At 46.7% G+C, this 17878-nt stretch overlaps 1 protein-coding gene across 6 annotated transcripts in view; it reads right to left on the bottom strand.

The window, feature by feature from the left end:
- ZBTB46 (zinc finger and BTB domain containing 46) overlaps nt 1-17878 on the bottom strand; it is an 89969-nt gene that overhangs the window by 54844 nt on the left and 17247 nt on the right. For all 6 annotated transcript variants that reach the window (XM_048498159.1, XM_048498161.1, XM_048498160.1 and 3 more), the window contains one exon: nt 15779-16742. In XM_048498159.1, coding sequence (XP_048354116.1) covers nt 15779-16709 — 931 coding nt within the window. In that variant the 5' untranslated portion in view covers nt 16710-16742. The remainder of the gene's footprint in view (nt 1-15778; nt 16743-17878) is intronic.

Genomic DNA, 17878 nt, shown 5'->3' with positions numbered 1-17878 from the left:
AGTGCTGGACTAGATGGACTCTTGGTCTGATCTAGCAGGCTCTTTCTTATGTTCTTAAGGTAGAGCCAGCTACTAAAACGTTTCCAGTCAGGGAATGAAATGTTTCCTCTGAGGAGTTCTGCACTATTTTTTCCCCCAGTTTGGTTTCAGAAATACTTCCAGCCTCAAAACGTTTCTTCTGACACCCCTTCGATAACGATTCTTTTGTCTGAAACGTTTTCAAGCCATCTTCTCTACCTGTGCGATCAGTTTTAAAACGTTCTGTCTTCCCTGCTGCCATTTTTCATGCCACAGTGCCCCAGCTCAACATGCCCCTCAATGCCCACATCTATGGTTGGCATCTTTGGAGGCATGTCATGGGGAGATGCGTCTCTCTCCTTTTATTTATTTATTTATTCATTCATTCATTCATTCATTCATTCATTCATTCATTCATTCATTCATTCATTCATTCATTCATTCATTCATTCGATTTGCTTAACGGCCCTACCCCCGAAGGGCTCAGGGCAGTGTACAACAGCAAATAACAAGACAATAAAACAAATGAATAGCCCCAATTAAAACAATACAAAACCAAAACTATTAAAACTATAAGCAGTAACCTTAAGCAAAAAAATGAATGATAATAAAAGTCTGGGATCAAACCGCAGTGGACAAACCCCTACGGAGGGTAGGCAGATGGTCAGATATATAGCCAGTGCATAATAAAGATACCGGGCTCAGCAGCCAGCCCCAAAAGCCCGTGGAACAACATTGCAGGCCCTGCGAACTTCCGAAACTCGCGAGGGCTTAATCTAACTGTGGTGTGGCTTAGCCCTATGGCATCGTTTCTTACAAGTTTCGTTCTGCAGAGAGCACTAAGTCACACTGCGTAATTCGCCTTGATTCTCGGTAAAATATTATAGAGAAAATAAAAATGAAGCTGCAGCACAGGTACGGAAACTGTTTCTAAAAATCCTTCCCTTCAATTTATTCTTTAAAAAAATAAAAATTCCAGTTTACTAAAACAGCTTAATACAAAGCAGAACTGTTCAGATAATGCAATTGGGGTATCTTCTCCGGATAAAGTTATTTGATGGGTTGTACATTTTTTTAAATGCAGGCTAAGAATTTTCCTTTCCTTTTAAAAGTAATCTGCCCTTGTAGAAAAGGCCGTTCTCACCCTAGGTATTCCATTATGGCAAGATAGGGTATCATTATTCTGTTGCTAGATCAGCACCAGTGTACATATAATGGCAAGGCAGGTATTTTATTATTAGATGGAGATGCCCTTGGCCAGAGCCGTGCAGAATTATTGGAAAAGTAATTGATATGCAGAACAACTCTGCCCAAAATCACCAGACCCTGCGGAAGAGTTCACTAATGAGACAAGGAGGAATTTGATATTGCGCAGCCACAGTACAAGGTAAATCACACAGTGGACAAAACAGATATTTATTGTCGAAGGCTTTCATGGCCGGAACCACTAGGATGTTGTGGGTTTTCCGGGTTGTATGGCTGTGTTCCAGTAGTATTTTCTCCTGATGTTTCGCCTGCATCTGTGGCTGGCGACTTCAGACGATTCTCTGAAGACGCCAGCCACAGATGCAAGCAAAACGTCAGGAGAAAATACTACTGGAACATGGCCTTTCAACCCGGAAAATCCACAACAAAACAGTTATTTGTTTCCATCCAGCTTGTAAAGTACTAAATGTTAGAAGAATCCTGCTGGATTCTTGAGGTACTTTTAATTCCAAAGAAACTTGAGGTTCTTTTAATTCCAAAGAAACAATCAACATTTCAAAAGCAGAATTTTCATTTATCGACGGTAAACATAGGAAAGTTGGTGACTTAAGAACATAAGAACATAAGAACAAGCCTGCTGGATCAGACCAGAGTCCATCTAGTCCAGCACTCTGCTACTTGCAGTGGCCCACCAAGTGCCTTTGGGAGCTCACATGCAGGATGGGAAAGCAATGGCCTTCTGCTGCTGCTGCTGCTGCTCCCGAACACCTGGTCTGCTAAGGCATTTGCAATCTCAGATCAAGGAGGATCAAGATTGGGAGCCATAGATCAGTGATGGCGAACCTTTTTAAGACCGAGTGCCCAAATTGCAACCCAAACCCCAGTTATTTATCGCAAAGTGCCAACACGGCAATTTAACCTGAATGCTGAGGTTTTAGTTTAGAAAAAACTGGTTGGCTCCCTGTAAGGATCTCAGTCGTTCTTGTTTCCCTTACAGCCTAACCTGACCTTGAAGGAGATTCTTTTGGCCGGGCGTCCGGCCAGGACCTGCACCAACCTTGTGAGAATGCTTATCTCGCAGCTGTTGCATGGTAGAATTCCGTTCTCATGAGAGCGGGGGCAGAAGGATGGGTTAGTCAGCATTATAACCTGTTGTTTGAGCGGGGATGCTCATTCCTGCCATGTCGTGTGTGTGTGCTTTCAAGGCTGTCTGAATAAACGGACTTATAATCAAAGCCTTTTATTTCTGCTCTTTGGAATTCCTTACATTATGGCAGGAATCTAACTCTTTTTTTTCTCTTGACTGTGTTTGGATCTCTGGTGTTCTAACATGCAGAGATTGAATACTCCTGACCATGTGGAAGGGCGGTAGCCCATAGAGGGTTTGAGCCTTCCCTTCCAGGCTCGAGGATCCGACAGATGATCGGTTTAGGCTGGTCCTCTCTCCCGACCTCCGGTCCAGTTCGAGTCTGCCTCTCTTCCCTTAGGGGCCGATCGACATGGTTCAGATCGTGTGGAGATGCATGAGACTTTTAGAGCTATCTATGGATCGGCCTGTTGACCGGGTTCATTTCCACCCGACAGCGTGTGGATTACAAACCCTGTGATGCAGCCAGTCCCTGAGGAGTTTGGATTATCTACCATTCATGCTGACACCCAAGAATCCATTGAAAGGTTCCTGGACAAATGCCCGAGGACATTCCCAGAGATCAGCAGTGGCATAGTGCGGAGCTCGTCCCAGGTTTACAGCGGAAGCAGGGGCGATGGCGAGGTTGGATCGATGATCGGAAGAGGGTTCCACACCACCTCGGCAGCACACCAAACCGGGGAGAGCGAGCGAGCGAATGGAGTGAAATCATGCGGAGCAGTTGGGCGTGGAGGAAAAACCATCAGAGGAGGAACTGGATCGATCGAATGCGTTACCCATGCCCTCGAAAGAAAATTGGGACAGTCGCGGTAGCCATGCTACGGGGCGTAAACTTGCCTGGGGCGCAAACTGTGGGAGGAGGGTAGCGAGAATCTGCAGCGGGACCGTGAAAGTCTGCAGCGGACCGCAAAAGCAACGCCAGGAAATCCAAATGGAGTTGGACCGTGAAAGAGAAGCGTTGCGTCAACAGTATCAACAGAATCTAACGATTCATGACAAAGTGCTGGATCAGTCCAAACTGGATTTACAGCCAGCGACAACATCAATCCATCAAACCCAGAATGAACTGACTTTAGCCGTTCAACGGGACTTAAAAGAGCTAAATTGGATCGAGAGGGGCAGCTTTACCGCCGCACCAAGATGCCTTTAACACGCTAGGCGAGTGGCTGAGCGGGGAGCAAACTCTAATGACGGCGTAGCGGAGACGTTGGTTAGAGCCCCAGTTGGTGCCTACACCTTCACCCCGCGACCGGCCCTCCCTCCTGCCGGAGGCGCTGGCTACCATGACCCGGTTCCAGTTTCAGCCTGGGGCACCTCCTCAACCTCCCCTGCTCCTCCAGCCCTACCTATCCAGTACAACAACCAGGTTACATGCGGCAGCAACCCTAACACGCACCTAGAGCGATTGAAGAGGGTTCTACAGACCCCCCATCCCAGCTTCGTTTTGATGGTACCAGCGTCCAAACTTCCTTACTTTTGCATTTTATTCTGCAACTCGATGCTCATATGCAAGAATTTCATGATCAGTCTATATCGTTCTGAACCGCGAAAAAAATCTGAGACGAGACATTGGGTCGGTGTTGGATGGGGTAGCAGCTGAGTGGTTTGTTTCTCTTTATGAATTGCAGGGGACGATACCCTTGCGGTAGTGGGCTTCCTCAAAGCGTTAGCATTCGATTCCAAGATCCCAATGCTGAAAGCGATGCCATCCATTACAGTAAAACCATCCAACAGGGCAACAGCTCCTTTGCTGATTTTGCCCGTGAATTCCACGCCAGCTGGCCCAGTAAACTTCCACGGACTGGCCCGGAGCGCATGAAATGCAGTATTTTTTCAAGCAATGGATATTAAACTCCATTGAAACAGTGATCCTTATTGGATCCCGCAAACACTTCGCGGATTGGATCGAGCTTCGGCTCGCAGGTTGCTGCCCGTCTTGCCTATTCGCTGCTGGAGCTCTTTTCCCACGCTCAAACCAACCAGCCAACATGCGGCTGCCGCTTAGAAACTGGCCCGTGGCGGCCGAGACTACGTCGAACGCCCGTCGCCGTTTGGGATTGTGCCTCTATTGCAGGAGTCCCTGGCCACCTGGCTGCCAACTGCCGAAGAAGCAGAAGCCTCCTCCCGGGGCTCGCGACTCCGCCTGCCAAGCCTCCACGCAATCCAGCCTGCCAACTCAAGGATGGGTCCAAAGCTACTTTTGATGAGGATGTCGGAAGAAACTACGCTTAGTCTTTCAGCGGCACCCGTGGATCTTAATCCTTCTCCTGATCGGTGAGTGAAGGCAGCAGCCCATTACTATTTTGACTTCCTTAGCCAACCCCAGTAAACATGCAGCATTTTGGCCTCTGCACTTGTGGACTCAGGTTGCTCCCACTGTCTTATGAAGAGCCGCCAGGGCCGAGGAACTTCGGTTTTAGGACCCAGTTCCCTTATGAAGCCATTCCTTTCACCCAAATGGGCGGGTAGCCCACTGGGTGGTGAGGGTCGGCCGGTTCAAAACCCAACGGTACTTCTCCGTTGCAGCGATCATTGGGAAAAGATTAGTTTCATTCTTGCTCCAGTTGCAAAGCACTCCATTGTTTAGGAATGCCATGGCTACTTTTACCGCGAACCAACCGTTTGGAAGGGCCGAATCCTTCAATTCTCAGATCCCCCCTGCGGAGATCACATGGATGGGGGGGAAGATCCATCGGTAGGGGAGGGGGAAGAAGATTCAAAGAAGCCTCATTTCGTGGGTTTGGGGTGTATCTGGGACCTTTGAGTTAATCCCTGATGGGAGCCTTCTGATCTTTTAAAGTGCAAATAGACATGTTTCTGCTCACTTTTGATACCTTAAAACCAAAAGTATATTTCTTGCTTTCTCATGGCTTCTTAAGGCCATTAGTTTTTTTTTTGGGGGGGGGTGCAGGGGGCTCCTCCATTTTTAATGTTAGTGTAAACTAAGCTCTCTTGGGGGCGATTCTAATTGGAGAACTGGGTTTGATTCCCAATCCTCCACCTGAGTGGCAGAGGCTTATCTGATGAACCAGGTGTGTTTCTGCACTCCTACATTCCTGCTGGGTGACCTTGAGCTAGTCACAGTTCTCTCAGAACGCTCTCAGCCCCACCTGCCTCACCAGGTGTCTGTTGTGGGGAGAGGAAGGGAAAGGAGCTTGGAAGTCACCTTGACTCTCCTTACAGGAGAGAAGGGTCCATTGAATACTTACTGTGAAGGGCCTTTCTACTGGACGGCTAGGGAGACATCTTGGATGGGTGTCTTCTCCACCTATTCAAGATGTCTCCCGCCTCCAGTAGAAGGGTCCATTGAATACTTACTGTGAAGGGCCTTTCTACTGGACAGCTAGGGAGACATCTTGAATTGGTGGAGAAGACACCCATTCACGATGTCTCCTGCCTCCAGTAGAAAGGTGGGATATAAATCCAAACTCTCCTTCTTTACTGGTCTCAACAGGGGCTAGAAAGCTATAAAACAGAACCATTCAAGCTCTATAGAAGTGGTGGCGAACCTTTGGCACTCCAGATGTTATGGACTACAATTCCCATCAGCCCTTGCCAGCATGGCCAATTGGCAGGGGCTGATGGGAATTGTAGTCCATAACATCTGGAGTGCCAAAGGTTCGCCACCACGGCTCTATAGTATTAAAAAGGTACAAGAGGAAGAGTTCACAGAAATTCACATAGAGCATATTTGGGTGTTTACATAAAACACTGGGAAATAATTGTGAATTCAAAGTAACACAGAAGGAACTTGAGCCCCCAAAGCACAAACTTTTAACAGGTCTGTACATCTGTTTTGTAACTGTTCCAGTTCTTCCTGTGAAGGTAATTGACCTCTCCAAGGCCAAACTTTAATACCGCCAAATCCTACAGCCCAGAGAGCCGGTCTTTACTTAATCCTATAAAACGATATTCCTAACAAAACTGAACGACAAGAGGAAAAAAATACACGAATAAATGCCTTTATTTCAGCAATCCCAAATCCTTACTTTCGCACAAACTGATCATGAAAAAAAAAAGGTAGTTTCAAATCTTTGTTAAAGCTGAAATGCAGTCTGAAAAAAAGGGGGGGGGGCGACAATTAAAGGAGCCTGGAAAAGAGGTGGAAAGCCAATTAAATCCTTGATTTGATTCTGACCTATCTTTAGGAAAACTTGGACTCTATTAAGCAACCTACTGTACAGCCCGATCAAATGTTATTTCATTATTTATCTGCTGCCAAGTCACACCAGTCACTTACAGTGACCTCTGGTGGGGTTTTCAAGACAAAGAGATATTCAGAGGTGGTTTGTCACTGCGTGCCTCCCCAGCGTCAGGACCCTGGTATTCCTTGGAGGCCTCGCTTCCAAAGACTCGCCAGGATTGACCCTGCTTAGCTGCTGAGATCGGTCAACCTCAGGCTAGCTTGGACTATCCTCTGTGAATAAAATAAATAGAACTTGTGCATGGGGTAGAAAATGTTGACAGAGAGAAATTTTTCTCTCTTTCTCACAATACTAGAACCAGGGGGCATTCATTGAAAATGCTGGGGGGAAGAATTAGGACTAATAAAAGGAAACACTTCTTCACAGCGTGTGATTGGTGTTTGGAATATGCTGCCACAGGAGGGGTGATGGCCACTAACCTGGATAGCTTTAAAAGGGGCTTGGACAGATTTATGGAGGAGAAGTCGATTTATGGCTACCAATCTTGATCCTCCTTGATCTGAGATTGCAAATGCCTTAGCAGACCAGGTGATCGGGAGCAGCAGCAGCAGCAGCAGAAGGCCATTGCTTTCACCTCCTGCACATGAGCTCCCAAAGGCACCTGGTGGGCCACTGCGAGTAGCAGAGTGCTGGACTAGATGGACTCTGGTCTGATCCAGCAAGACTCTTTCTTATGTTCTTAACTTATTGCAGAGACCACAAAAAGAACATTCTTCTTTTCAGGACTTCTTGCATCCTGATTTGAAAATTAACCTTAAGTTGTGCTATCGCTAACACCCAAGGTTGGCAGCGCAACAGCCCATCTGCACACTTATCACTTTAACCAGCATATTCTCATTCACAGCATATGAACACATCGAACTACTCCACGGTTTCAACAACTATTTTTCTAAACTACTTGTCTGCTTGCAGCTTTATTATACTGCTTGGCTTTTTTGCTGGGAAGGCATGAGCATGTATCAGATTCAGGCAATGTTTACGTGTTCTCTTTGTTCTATATATGGGTGGTCTACAAATTTAGGATATGCTCTTTATTCTCAGCTTCACCTATCTCACAAGGTATCTACTGTGGGGATAGGATAAGAAAGGCGTTTGTAAGCCCTTTTAGTTTCCTTACAGGAGAGAAAAGGTATATACATCCAAACTCTTCTTCTTCAGTTGGTGCTAGTGTTAATTTCAGCCATTTTGAGTCAGAAACTGGTATCCCAATCCTGGATCTCCCCAGCCCAGCCACAAGACCTCCATCTTTTACTGGATTCAGTCAACTCAACCAGAACCACAGCCTCCAGGCACCTGGTCCGTCCGTCCATCCGTCCGTCCGTCCGTCGATACAGTTGGATATCATCTGCATATTGATGACGACCCAGACTGAAACTCTGGACTAGCAGGGTGAGGGGCTGCATATAGATGTTAAATAACCCTGGGGACAGAATCGCCCCGGAGGGACTCTATATACCAAAGGGTACTGCGGTGAGACTCTCTCCCTGTGCACCATGACTAAGGCCCCTTCCACATGCAGAATAATGCACTTTCAATCCACTTTCAATGCACTTTGCGGCTGGGTTTTACTGTGCGGGATGGCAAAATCCACTTTCAAACAATTGTGGAAGTGGATTGAAAGTGCATTATTCTGCATGTGCGGAAGGGGCCTGAGATAAGAATCAAAGGCAGACAGTGTTCAAAAGAATCAGGATGTGCTCTTTATTCACATGTTGTGCTAGTGAAGCAGCAAGAATCAAACAGCAACCCAGGCTAATACAGAGCAGAGCTTTGCGGAGAAGCAATCCCGTGAAATCACACCACAGCAACAACAGTGAAGAATACTCCCCCTTTCAACTGATGCAGTTGAAATAACCCTTGTGGGATTCTACCCTGTGATAAGAATGGAAAATCTAAAAGCCCTCCCTTGATGATATTTGTAAACTAAGTCGGAACAACATCTAGGACAGTTTCTGTAATGGGAGGAAGTGGGAGTTAAGAAAAAAACCCTTGCATCATAATTAAAGTAATAAATTCTGAGAAAGAGCATCTGAAATGTTATTATAATGGAATTATAAACATAACAGCTATTAGCAGAGGGCACAGTGTGTTCATGATAAAAAAAAACCCAACAACCTGCCTGTGCTTTCAAATTACATCTTCCAGCCTGGGTCCTGTTTTCATTATGCATTTGAATGGCCCAGCTATTCATCAATTTTTTTTAAAAAAAGTTGTTCAACATTGAGAGAATGAAACCCACAACAGCTACAAAAGGGTTGCGTCCACCTGTTTAAAGTGGAAGGAAACATTTCAGTAAGTGACTTCCAATGCTATTTAATGGAAGAAGAAGAAGAAGAAGAAGAAGAAGAAGAAGAAGAAGAAGAAGAAGAAGAAGAAGAAGAAGAAGAGGAAGAGGAAGAGGAAGAGGAAGAGGAAGAAGAGGAGGAGGAGGAGGAGGAGTTTGGATTTATAGCCCCCCCCTTTCTCTCCTGTAAGGAGACTCAAAGGGGCTTACAAACTCCTTTCCCTTCCCCAGTCCACAGCAAACACCCTATGACGTGGGTGGGGCGGAGAGCTCAGAAGAACTGTGACTAGCCCAAGGTCACCCAGCTGGCATCTGTTGGGAGTGCATATGCTAATCTGGTTCGCCAGATAAGCCTCCACAGCTCAAGTGGCAGAGCGGGGAATCAAACCCAGTTTTCCAGATTAGAGTCAAATCTTGCTGCTCCGCTGCAGGCCACACAGTAACCACCTGAAACTATCTTCCCTATCCAGGAAGGAGCCTGGTAGGTATTAAAGGGCAATGCTGAAACTCAGAAAATCAATAAGACACATACACGCTGAAATATTCGACGTATAAATTAAAATAGCTATGCTTGATGCTGTTCGCAGGTGCCACCCATTTTAACCTGTGAATTACCTGAACACAACAAAGCTGAAGAAGTATAAACACACATCAGATAGACTGTGAAGGAAATCATCAATAAATTGAGGTGTTGGCTGCCAATGCAGGTGGAAAAGTGCCCTTAACTGGATAGAAATGAATTTTCATATGCAAAAATTCTAATTAAAACCGTCTGTTCTTAAGTAACAAGCCTTTATTGGCATAAAATAAACATACAAAACAAGCATACAAAACCTGCCCACCATTGCTCACAGTCATAGACACTGGTATTAAAATATATACATGGTCCTTCTGTAACTATAAAACATTCTTTCAGCTAAGTTGACTCACTTAAACGTCATTGGATACTGATAGAAGCTAGAAAAATTACTGCTGGCAATATGTGGTCATAATACATAGACATTGATTGGTATTCATCTAGACTTACGTCTGTTATCGTTAGCAGAAATTTTGCTACATTCTCGCACACTGTGGGATCCATGTTGTTCAAGAGCATAGGTATCTTAAGAGCATCGGTTAGATTATTATACAGAAATGGGATAAGTGCAGATTGTGACATTCTGATTTTTGCAAACCTTACACAGTGAAAGAGGGTATGATCGAGTGTCTCCACCTGACCCATGTTGCATGGACATAGCCTCCTCTGTTTATCAATTTGTTGATATCTGCCATAGAGCAGCATAGAAGGCATTAGATTGAATCTGGCCAGCGTTAAAGCTCTTCTTAATTTAGGGTTGGTGATCCAATGTAAATAATTGGCCATGTGTCCTTGTTCAATTGGAATAAGCAGGGTCAGGGGGGAACACGTTTTCCTCGCAGCCGTTATCATATCCTGATACTCTTGTTCTAATAGCTTAGTTTTCAAGCAGCTATATGCTTCTGATAGGGAAAGAGGGACTAACGACTCTAATGAAAAGCCAAGAGCGTTGATTTTTCCCTCAACTAGTTTCAGCCACCTAGAATTTGCATAGTCGGAAAGCATGAGGTATAGCAAACTGGAGCGATCCTGAAAATAGTGGATACGTAGCCAGTATCTGACAGTTCTCAGCCAGGCCATTGTGGTATATGATATTTGCCCGAGTTCTAAACATAGGGCTGCATATGAAGCACAATTTGGTAAGCCCATAATTTTATGGAACAGTGCAGCGAGTGCTAATTTCCTATGTACTGCCCAATTAAGGTTGCTGGTAAGAGTTATGCCCAAATATTTGAACTGGTTAACTTGTTCTATGGGTCTGTTATTGATGGTCCATGTATGACTGGGGGGTCTTCTAGCGAAGACCATTATTTTGGTTTTTTCATAGTTAATTACCAGTTCGTTCCTCTTACAATATTCAGCACAGCAATTTAAGAGACGAGTGAGACCAACTTTAGTGTGGGAAAGAAGAACGAAAACCGTCTGTTCTAAGAATACGGCCTTGCGCTGCAGAGTTGAATTGAGATGTCCTTGGCTCATTCCGCACATGCAGAATAATGCACTTTCCAACTGCTTTCAGTGCTCTTTGAAGCTGTGCGGAATGGCAAAATCCACTTGCAAACAGATGTGAAAGTGGTTTGAAAACGCATCATTTTGCGTGTGCGGAAGGGGCCCTTGTTAATTTGTCTGAGCTTAATGACTCCACAGAGGACGGCAACGGCAAACCACCTCTGCTTTTCACTTCTTTTGGAAACCCCTTGCTGGGGTCACCTTAAGTCGACTGCGACGTAACAGCACTTGACACACAAACACAATTTATGTCCGTTTTTCTACGCTTCACGTTTAGAAATTCAGAGTTCTTAATGGGTTTTAAAAACACACCTTGGTATCGACCCTGAGATTCACAGTAAGCCACACTACATCAATAAACCCAAAAAGGAACTCAAGATTCAAAGCCGAACCACATCATACATCTCACAGGCCTGGTCTGAGAGGGTAAGAAGGGAAAGGCAGCAGCCCCGCCTCTTCACACCCCACAAGCCTGAGCTGAACTGGACCCCACAGGCTTCTGAAACAATGTTCCCCACAGCACCGTGGGACTGCAGATGAAGCAGGTTGGATCCAAGGAGCCCAGATCCAACTAGGGTTGCCCAGCCCCGCTTCGGCCCCCTCCGTTTCCCAAAGTCCCACCTGGCAGCTGCGTAGCCGCACAGGGACACCGGAGCGCTGCCATGGCTGCGGGGGTCCACGCCTGACATTGCTTCCGTGGGCTCCATTGGCTGTGTGCACGGAGGCGTGCAAATGCCCCAACAGGACGGCAGGTTGCTTTACCCTGACTGCAACCCGTTTTACATTTGCTGTGTGGAAAGGCTCCATCTCTGCCCTATGGGAATGTGGACCATAGGGTTGTCAGTCTCCAAGAGAGGCCTGGAAGTCTCCTGGAATGACAACTGATTTCCAGAGACCAGTTCCCCTGGAGAAAATGGCTGCTTTGGAGGGTGGACTCCAATGGCATTTTACCTTCCTGAAATCCTCCCCTCCCCTCCCCTCCCCAAACCCCAACCCCAACTTTCACAATGTCCCAACCTGGAGTTGGCAACCTTAGCACAGTCATTACATTAGCTGTTCCCATCGGCAAAGGGGACAAGCTAGCTTCCCTCCACTGCCACGCTTCTTCCACGTCCCTCGTGAAATTTGCAAGATTATAAGCTCATCCCATTTATATGCGCAAATGCCCAGCGCTTTTGATACTGCACGGAGAGCTGGTGTTGTTAATTATGTTCTGCACTAATTTGCAATTTAACACAAAGCCTTAGTTAAAAGAAAACAGGAGTCGTTTCCCAAAGCTGTGTTGCATAATTTTCTGGATCGTTTTCTCTACGTTAGATCCACTTATCTGCCAGCGCGCACCAAGAACGATGCGCAGGCAGATGAACGCCAGACGTTACGAAGCATCTACGCATACCTGGGCAATAAAAAATAGGGAGCTGTCAGGGTCTAACAAAGCTAAGGTTTTTAAGTCAAATGTCTCAATCCACAGTGAAAGGCACTGCAGTACCTTTCCAGGTTAAGGTGCAAGAACTGGGCCATTACTGACCCATGGAGTGATCATAGGGTGGTTTGCCATTGCCTTCCCCAGCCATCTACACTTTATTGACCTTAGAACAGAGATCTCCAACTCTGGCGCTTCAGATATTCATGGACTAAAATTCCCACCAGCCCCTGCTTGGCATGGCCAGGGACTGATGGGAATTGTAATCCATGAACATCTGAAGCACCAGAGTTGGACACCCTTGCCTTAGAAGAATGAAAGGCCGAGTCAACGTTGAGCCGGCTACCTAAAACTGACCTCTGTCAGGATCAAACTCGGGTCGTCAGCTCAGCTTGGGCTAAAGAACAGCAGCTTAGCACTCTGCACCACGGGCACCTTTACTGTGGGGCAAACCAAGCTCTCTCATTGTGAGGAAGATTCCGTTCATTCCCAAGTAAGAAGGAATGAATAAAGTCCCTGAGGTTTAACCAGTACACTCCAGTCTTATTTCAGATTTATACTATTGACAAGATGCAACATCGGGGAAGGCCTCGGCCTCTATGCATTGTTGCTGGAGCTCCAGAGGAACTAGTTGGCCACTGTGTGAGAAGAGAACTAAAAGATGGACTGGTTGGTCTACTGGTCTGATCCAGCAGGGCTCTTCTTATGCTCTTATGAAGGCCTCAGCCTTTATGCCCTGTTGTTGGACCTTGAAAGGGACTGGTTGGTCACTGTGTGAGAATGGATGCTGGACTAGATGGACCACTGCTCTGATCCAACAGGGCTCTTCTGATGTTCTTATGAAGGCCTTGGTCTCTATGCCCTGTTGTTGGACCTCAAAGGGAACTGGTTGGCTACTGTGTGAGAAAGGATGCTGGACTAGATGGACCACTGGTCTGATGCAAAAAGGCTCTTAGGATAATTTGTGAAACAGTCCCATAAATCCTCATCCCTATATTCCATTCACATAAACATTAATATTGTGCACAGACTCCTACAGCAAAGCAATAAGAAGACGTTATTAAAATGTTATTCAGCACCATCCACAAACTAAATCCTTCAATCCTTCAGTTTGTTTTCTTAGAAGTTCATGAATGCTTTAAACATTTCAGCGGACGCTGAAACACAGGGATGTACAGAAAAGTTTCCCTGTGGAAGCCAGCTCCTTCAAAAAGATGAAAACAGCAGAATTACAAGGGTGGTGTGGGTTTTCCAGGTTGTATGGCCGTGTTCTAGGAGTATTTTCTCCTGACGTTTCGCCTGCATCTGTGCCTGGCATCTTCAGCTGACGATGCCAGACACAGATGTGGGCGAAACGTCAGGAGAAACTACTCCTGGAACACGGCCATACAACCCAGAAAACCCACAACATCCTAGTGCAGTGTTTCCCAACCTTTTCGAGGTCAGGGTACCCTTGACCTCACTCTTCATATCTCACGGTACCCCTGCTGCCACCCTCCACCTTCCCCTCCCATTGCCCTTGCTTGCCACACCCCCCACCTTCCCCTCCCAGGGTGAAGGGAAGCACTGGGGGTGGGGGTGGCTGCTGACCTTGTGGCACCCCTTGCTGGCGCCGGTGGGAGACACCACAAAAATGAGGGGGGGGGGGCGGTAGTGTTGCCGCGGTACCCCTGGGACATGCTCACTGCACCCCAGGGTACCAAGGTACCCTGGTTGAGAATGGCTGTCCTAGTGATTCCAGCTGTGAAAGCTTTCGTCGTAGAGTGGAATAAAATTTAAAATGCTATTTAAGCATGCACCCACAGTGGCAGAATTATAGGCAAACTGAACAACGGTGAGAGTGGGGGAGTTCACACGGGGCATAAGAATGCACGCAGAGCCTGCCAGACCAGATCAGTGACCCACCGAGGTCGGCAACCTTTCTCTTGCAGCAGTCAACCAGCTGCCCTGGAGGGCCAACAGAAACTGGGTTGTCTTCCCCAGCGTTGCCTCCCAGCGCTGGTACTCAAAGGTTTACTTTCAGTCACTGCAGCCAGTAGCGATTGATTGACCTTTCCCCTCCACGAACCCGTCTGACCGTCTTTTAAAACCATCTATGCTTGTGGCTGTCACAAACTCTGTTAACAGTTTTTTCTACAGTTTAATTATGTTATCGAATTACTGTCTGTCCGGTACTTATTTCCCAACGACCACTGGGTACTCCAGAGTGCTAGTGTTATGGAAGAAGGAAAAACAACAACTCCTATCTAGGATGTTGTGGGTTTTCTGGGTTGTATGGCCGTGTTCCAGTAGTATTTTCTCCTGATGTTTTGCCTGCATCTGGGGCTAGTACAGTGGTGGCGAACCTTTGGCACTCCAGATGTTATGGACTACAATTCCCATCAGCCCCTTCCAGCATGGCCAATTGGCCATGCTGGCAGGGGCTGATGGGAATTGTAGTCCATAACATCTGGAGTGCCAAAGGTTCGCCACCATAGGGCTAGTATCTTCAGATGATCCTCTGAAGATGCCAGCCACAGATGCAGGTGAAACTTCAGGAGAAAATATTACTGGAGCACAGCCATACAACCCAGAAAACCCACAACATCCTAGTGATTTCGGCCGTGAAAGTCTTCGACAAAACAACTCTTATCTACTTTCTTTACCCTGTGTATAATTCTACAAACCTCCATCACAGGGGTTCCCAACCTTTTTGAACCTGCAGGCACATTTGGAATTCTGACACGGTGTAGTGGGCACAGTCCCGCAAACGTCTACTGCAGGAGGGGGTGGCACCAAATGGACGCCACGTCCTCAGAGGTGGGATCCAGCAGGTTCTCACAGGTTCCCGAGAGTAGGTTACTGATTATTTGTGTGTGCCGAGAGGGGGTTACTAATTGGTGATTTTGCCACGTGATTTTTGCCTTAGTTATGCCCCTCTTCTCAGCAGTAGCACGCAGAACATGAAGCAGTCTAGCAGGAGGTGCACCGGCGTGAGTGGCAGCCTGCGCCTGCGTGCATTCGTTTCCCGCCCAAGGACCGGCGCAGCGGCTGCGTCCTCGTCACAGCCCCATCCAGGAATGCCTGGCCACGCCCCTGTCGTGCGCTGCCCAGCCCCATTGGCGCTACGCCACAATTTGAATCCCACCACCATGGGAACCTGGTACTAAAATTTTTGGATCCCACCACTGCACGTCCTACTTTCATTCACGCAGTGAAGGTCTTTGTGCTGTGGTGGCAGCTGCTGCCAAAGCAACATTTTTAAAGATCTGCACAGGAAATCAAATCCCCAATGACCAATCAGAAGCCTTGCTGGGCAAAATGCTTCACTTGGCCCCTCCCACCTTCTAAGAAAGGATGGTGTTAGTGAGCATTATGGTGCCCCGAGGCACCATGTTGGGGATTCTTGATACCAAAAAAAAATTCTTACTTGCTTCCTGACTATTGAACGACCACCCTGAGGCAGAAAGGAAAGACGGCACGGGAGGACTTGTTCTGTCGTCGGCCCCTAGTTGTGGTGCAATATGCCGCACAGTATCCTTATTTTTCCTATTCTTCCTGCGCCCCGTAGGCTGCCATCCATCTGCTCCACCTTGTTCCGAGAAAGAATTCTGCATTGCGCTGTCTTTGGCAGACTCGTGCCCTCCGTAATGAGTTGGAGAGACCTGCTCTTCTTTGATACGCAAGTAGCTATAGCTGAGGTCGCTGGGCCAAAGAGACTGGGACGAAATGTCATCGTGATTGTCCGTTTTTGGTTCTTGATCCTCTTTCCCGTACGCGCTTCCCCCTTCGTGACAGCTAGCGATGGCCGAATCGCCCGAGGAGTTGGCGGGACTTGTCCGCCGGGCCAGCCAGGGAGATATACTCCTGCCAGCTACCACTGCTGAAATCAAAGCATCCGTGCTACTGCTGGACGCAGCCCCGAGTTCATAGTCAATAAGATCGTCCGCCGCGTCGGACTTTATGCTTATATCGAGAGCAGCCTTTATGAAGTTGTGGCAAGCTTGCACAATGTCAGTCATCTGGAGATAGCTAGCAGCCGACATCACCTCAATGACGTTCCTGCTGGTCAACGCGAGGTGCGCCGAGTACATGAAATCGATGATCGCTTTGAAGCCCTGCGCCGTTACGATATCTAGGTGAGTGACCGTGGCTTGGTCGGACGTCTTCTGCACCTGGCAATACAGCGTCTTGAAGTAGCGGCTGCTGCCGAGGAGGATGTTTTTGTGCGCCTTGAAAATCTTTCCCTCCACTATAATGCAGACGTCACAGAGGACGCCGTGCTGCCGTTGTTCGTTAAGCTCTTGAAGAAGATGGCGATAGTGGGAGGCAATCTCCATGTCTTCTTTTCTATTATTCATTTATGGGTATTTGTGCCACCGCCACCACACGGTCTGAGGAGGAAGCAGAGATAACATTGCTGTATTATGTGGAGAGCTAGTAGATCAACATGCAAACATAAACCACAGAACCTTCTTAAAAAGCCCTTTATTATCTCCCAACAGTAGGGTTCCTCCAAACAAGACAATATTTTTCAGGACAGTGCGTTCATTCCTTTTGTAGTGTACCGCTCACTGATAACTGAGACGACAACCCACGATGGATGTGTTATGTTTGGCTCTTGAGAATCCGGGAGTAATTACTGCAATAGCTCATTAGCAGACAGATCGTTTGCTCTGAATCTTTCCCAATACGTACCTACAATATACATCGCACACACGCGCGCACGGCAGATATTAAAACCTTGAATTTATTGTTAATTAACTCAGAGATCGGCTTGTTTGAAAAGATTTTTTTCCCTCAATGAAACTTTTAAAGATATCACGTTAGAATGTTATTACTGGACCTTAAAATAGCTCTGGAAAAAAGGAAGTTGGAAATGTATACTAAAATAATGTTGAGCGCTTAATGACAATTCAAGTCAGCACTGAAGTTACGTTTATCAATGCAACACACCACAGAGCATTCTACAGCAACAAGTCCCCAGGAACGAAAGGATTCCCAGATGGCATTTTGTGTCCTGAAAGACCAGCCCCACTATTCGCTTCAAGCTCAGTTAGTGGTAGAACACTGATGATGCAACTTAAAGAGTGAATCAGAGGTCATAACACTTTAAGAGTTTGCAACTCTGACAACATTTAGATCATTTCTTTAATTCTGAAGCAAACAATAATTATTTATTTCAGATTTATCCCATGCACTTCCAACAATTATGTAAGAAAAGACCAGGGGAAGAGATACTAAAAAGCACACTCATCACATTCATAAGAACATAAGAACAAGCCAGCTGGATCAGACCAGAGTCCATCTAGTCCAGCTCTCTGCTACTCGCAGTGGCCCACCAGGTGCCATTGGGAGCTCACCTGCAGGATGTGAAAGCAATGGCCTTCTGCGGCTGTTGCTCCCGAGCACCTGGACTGTTAAGGCATTTGCAATCTCAGATCAAAGAGGATCAAGATTGGTAGCCATAAATCGACTTCTCCTCCATAAGTCTGTCCAAGCCCCTTTTAAAAGCCTATCTATCAGGTGA

Source organism: Sphaerodactylus townsendi, linkage group LG05 (genome assembly GCF_021028975.2).
Source record: "Sphaerodactylus townsendi isolate TG3544 linkage group LG05, MPM_Stown_v2.3, whole genome shotgun sequence".
NCBI lineage: Eukaryota > Metazoa > Chordata > Lepidosauria > Squamata > Sphaerodactylidae > Sphaerodactylus > Sphaerodactylus townsendi.
The sequence above is the reverse complement of the archived record's forward strand: the minus strand, read 5'-3'. Positions and strand labels throughout refer to the sequence as shown.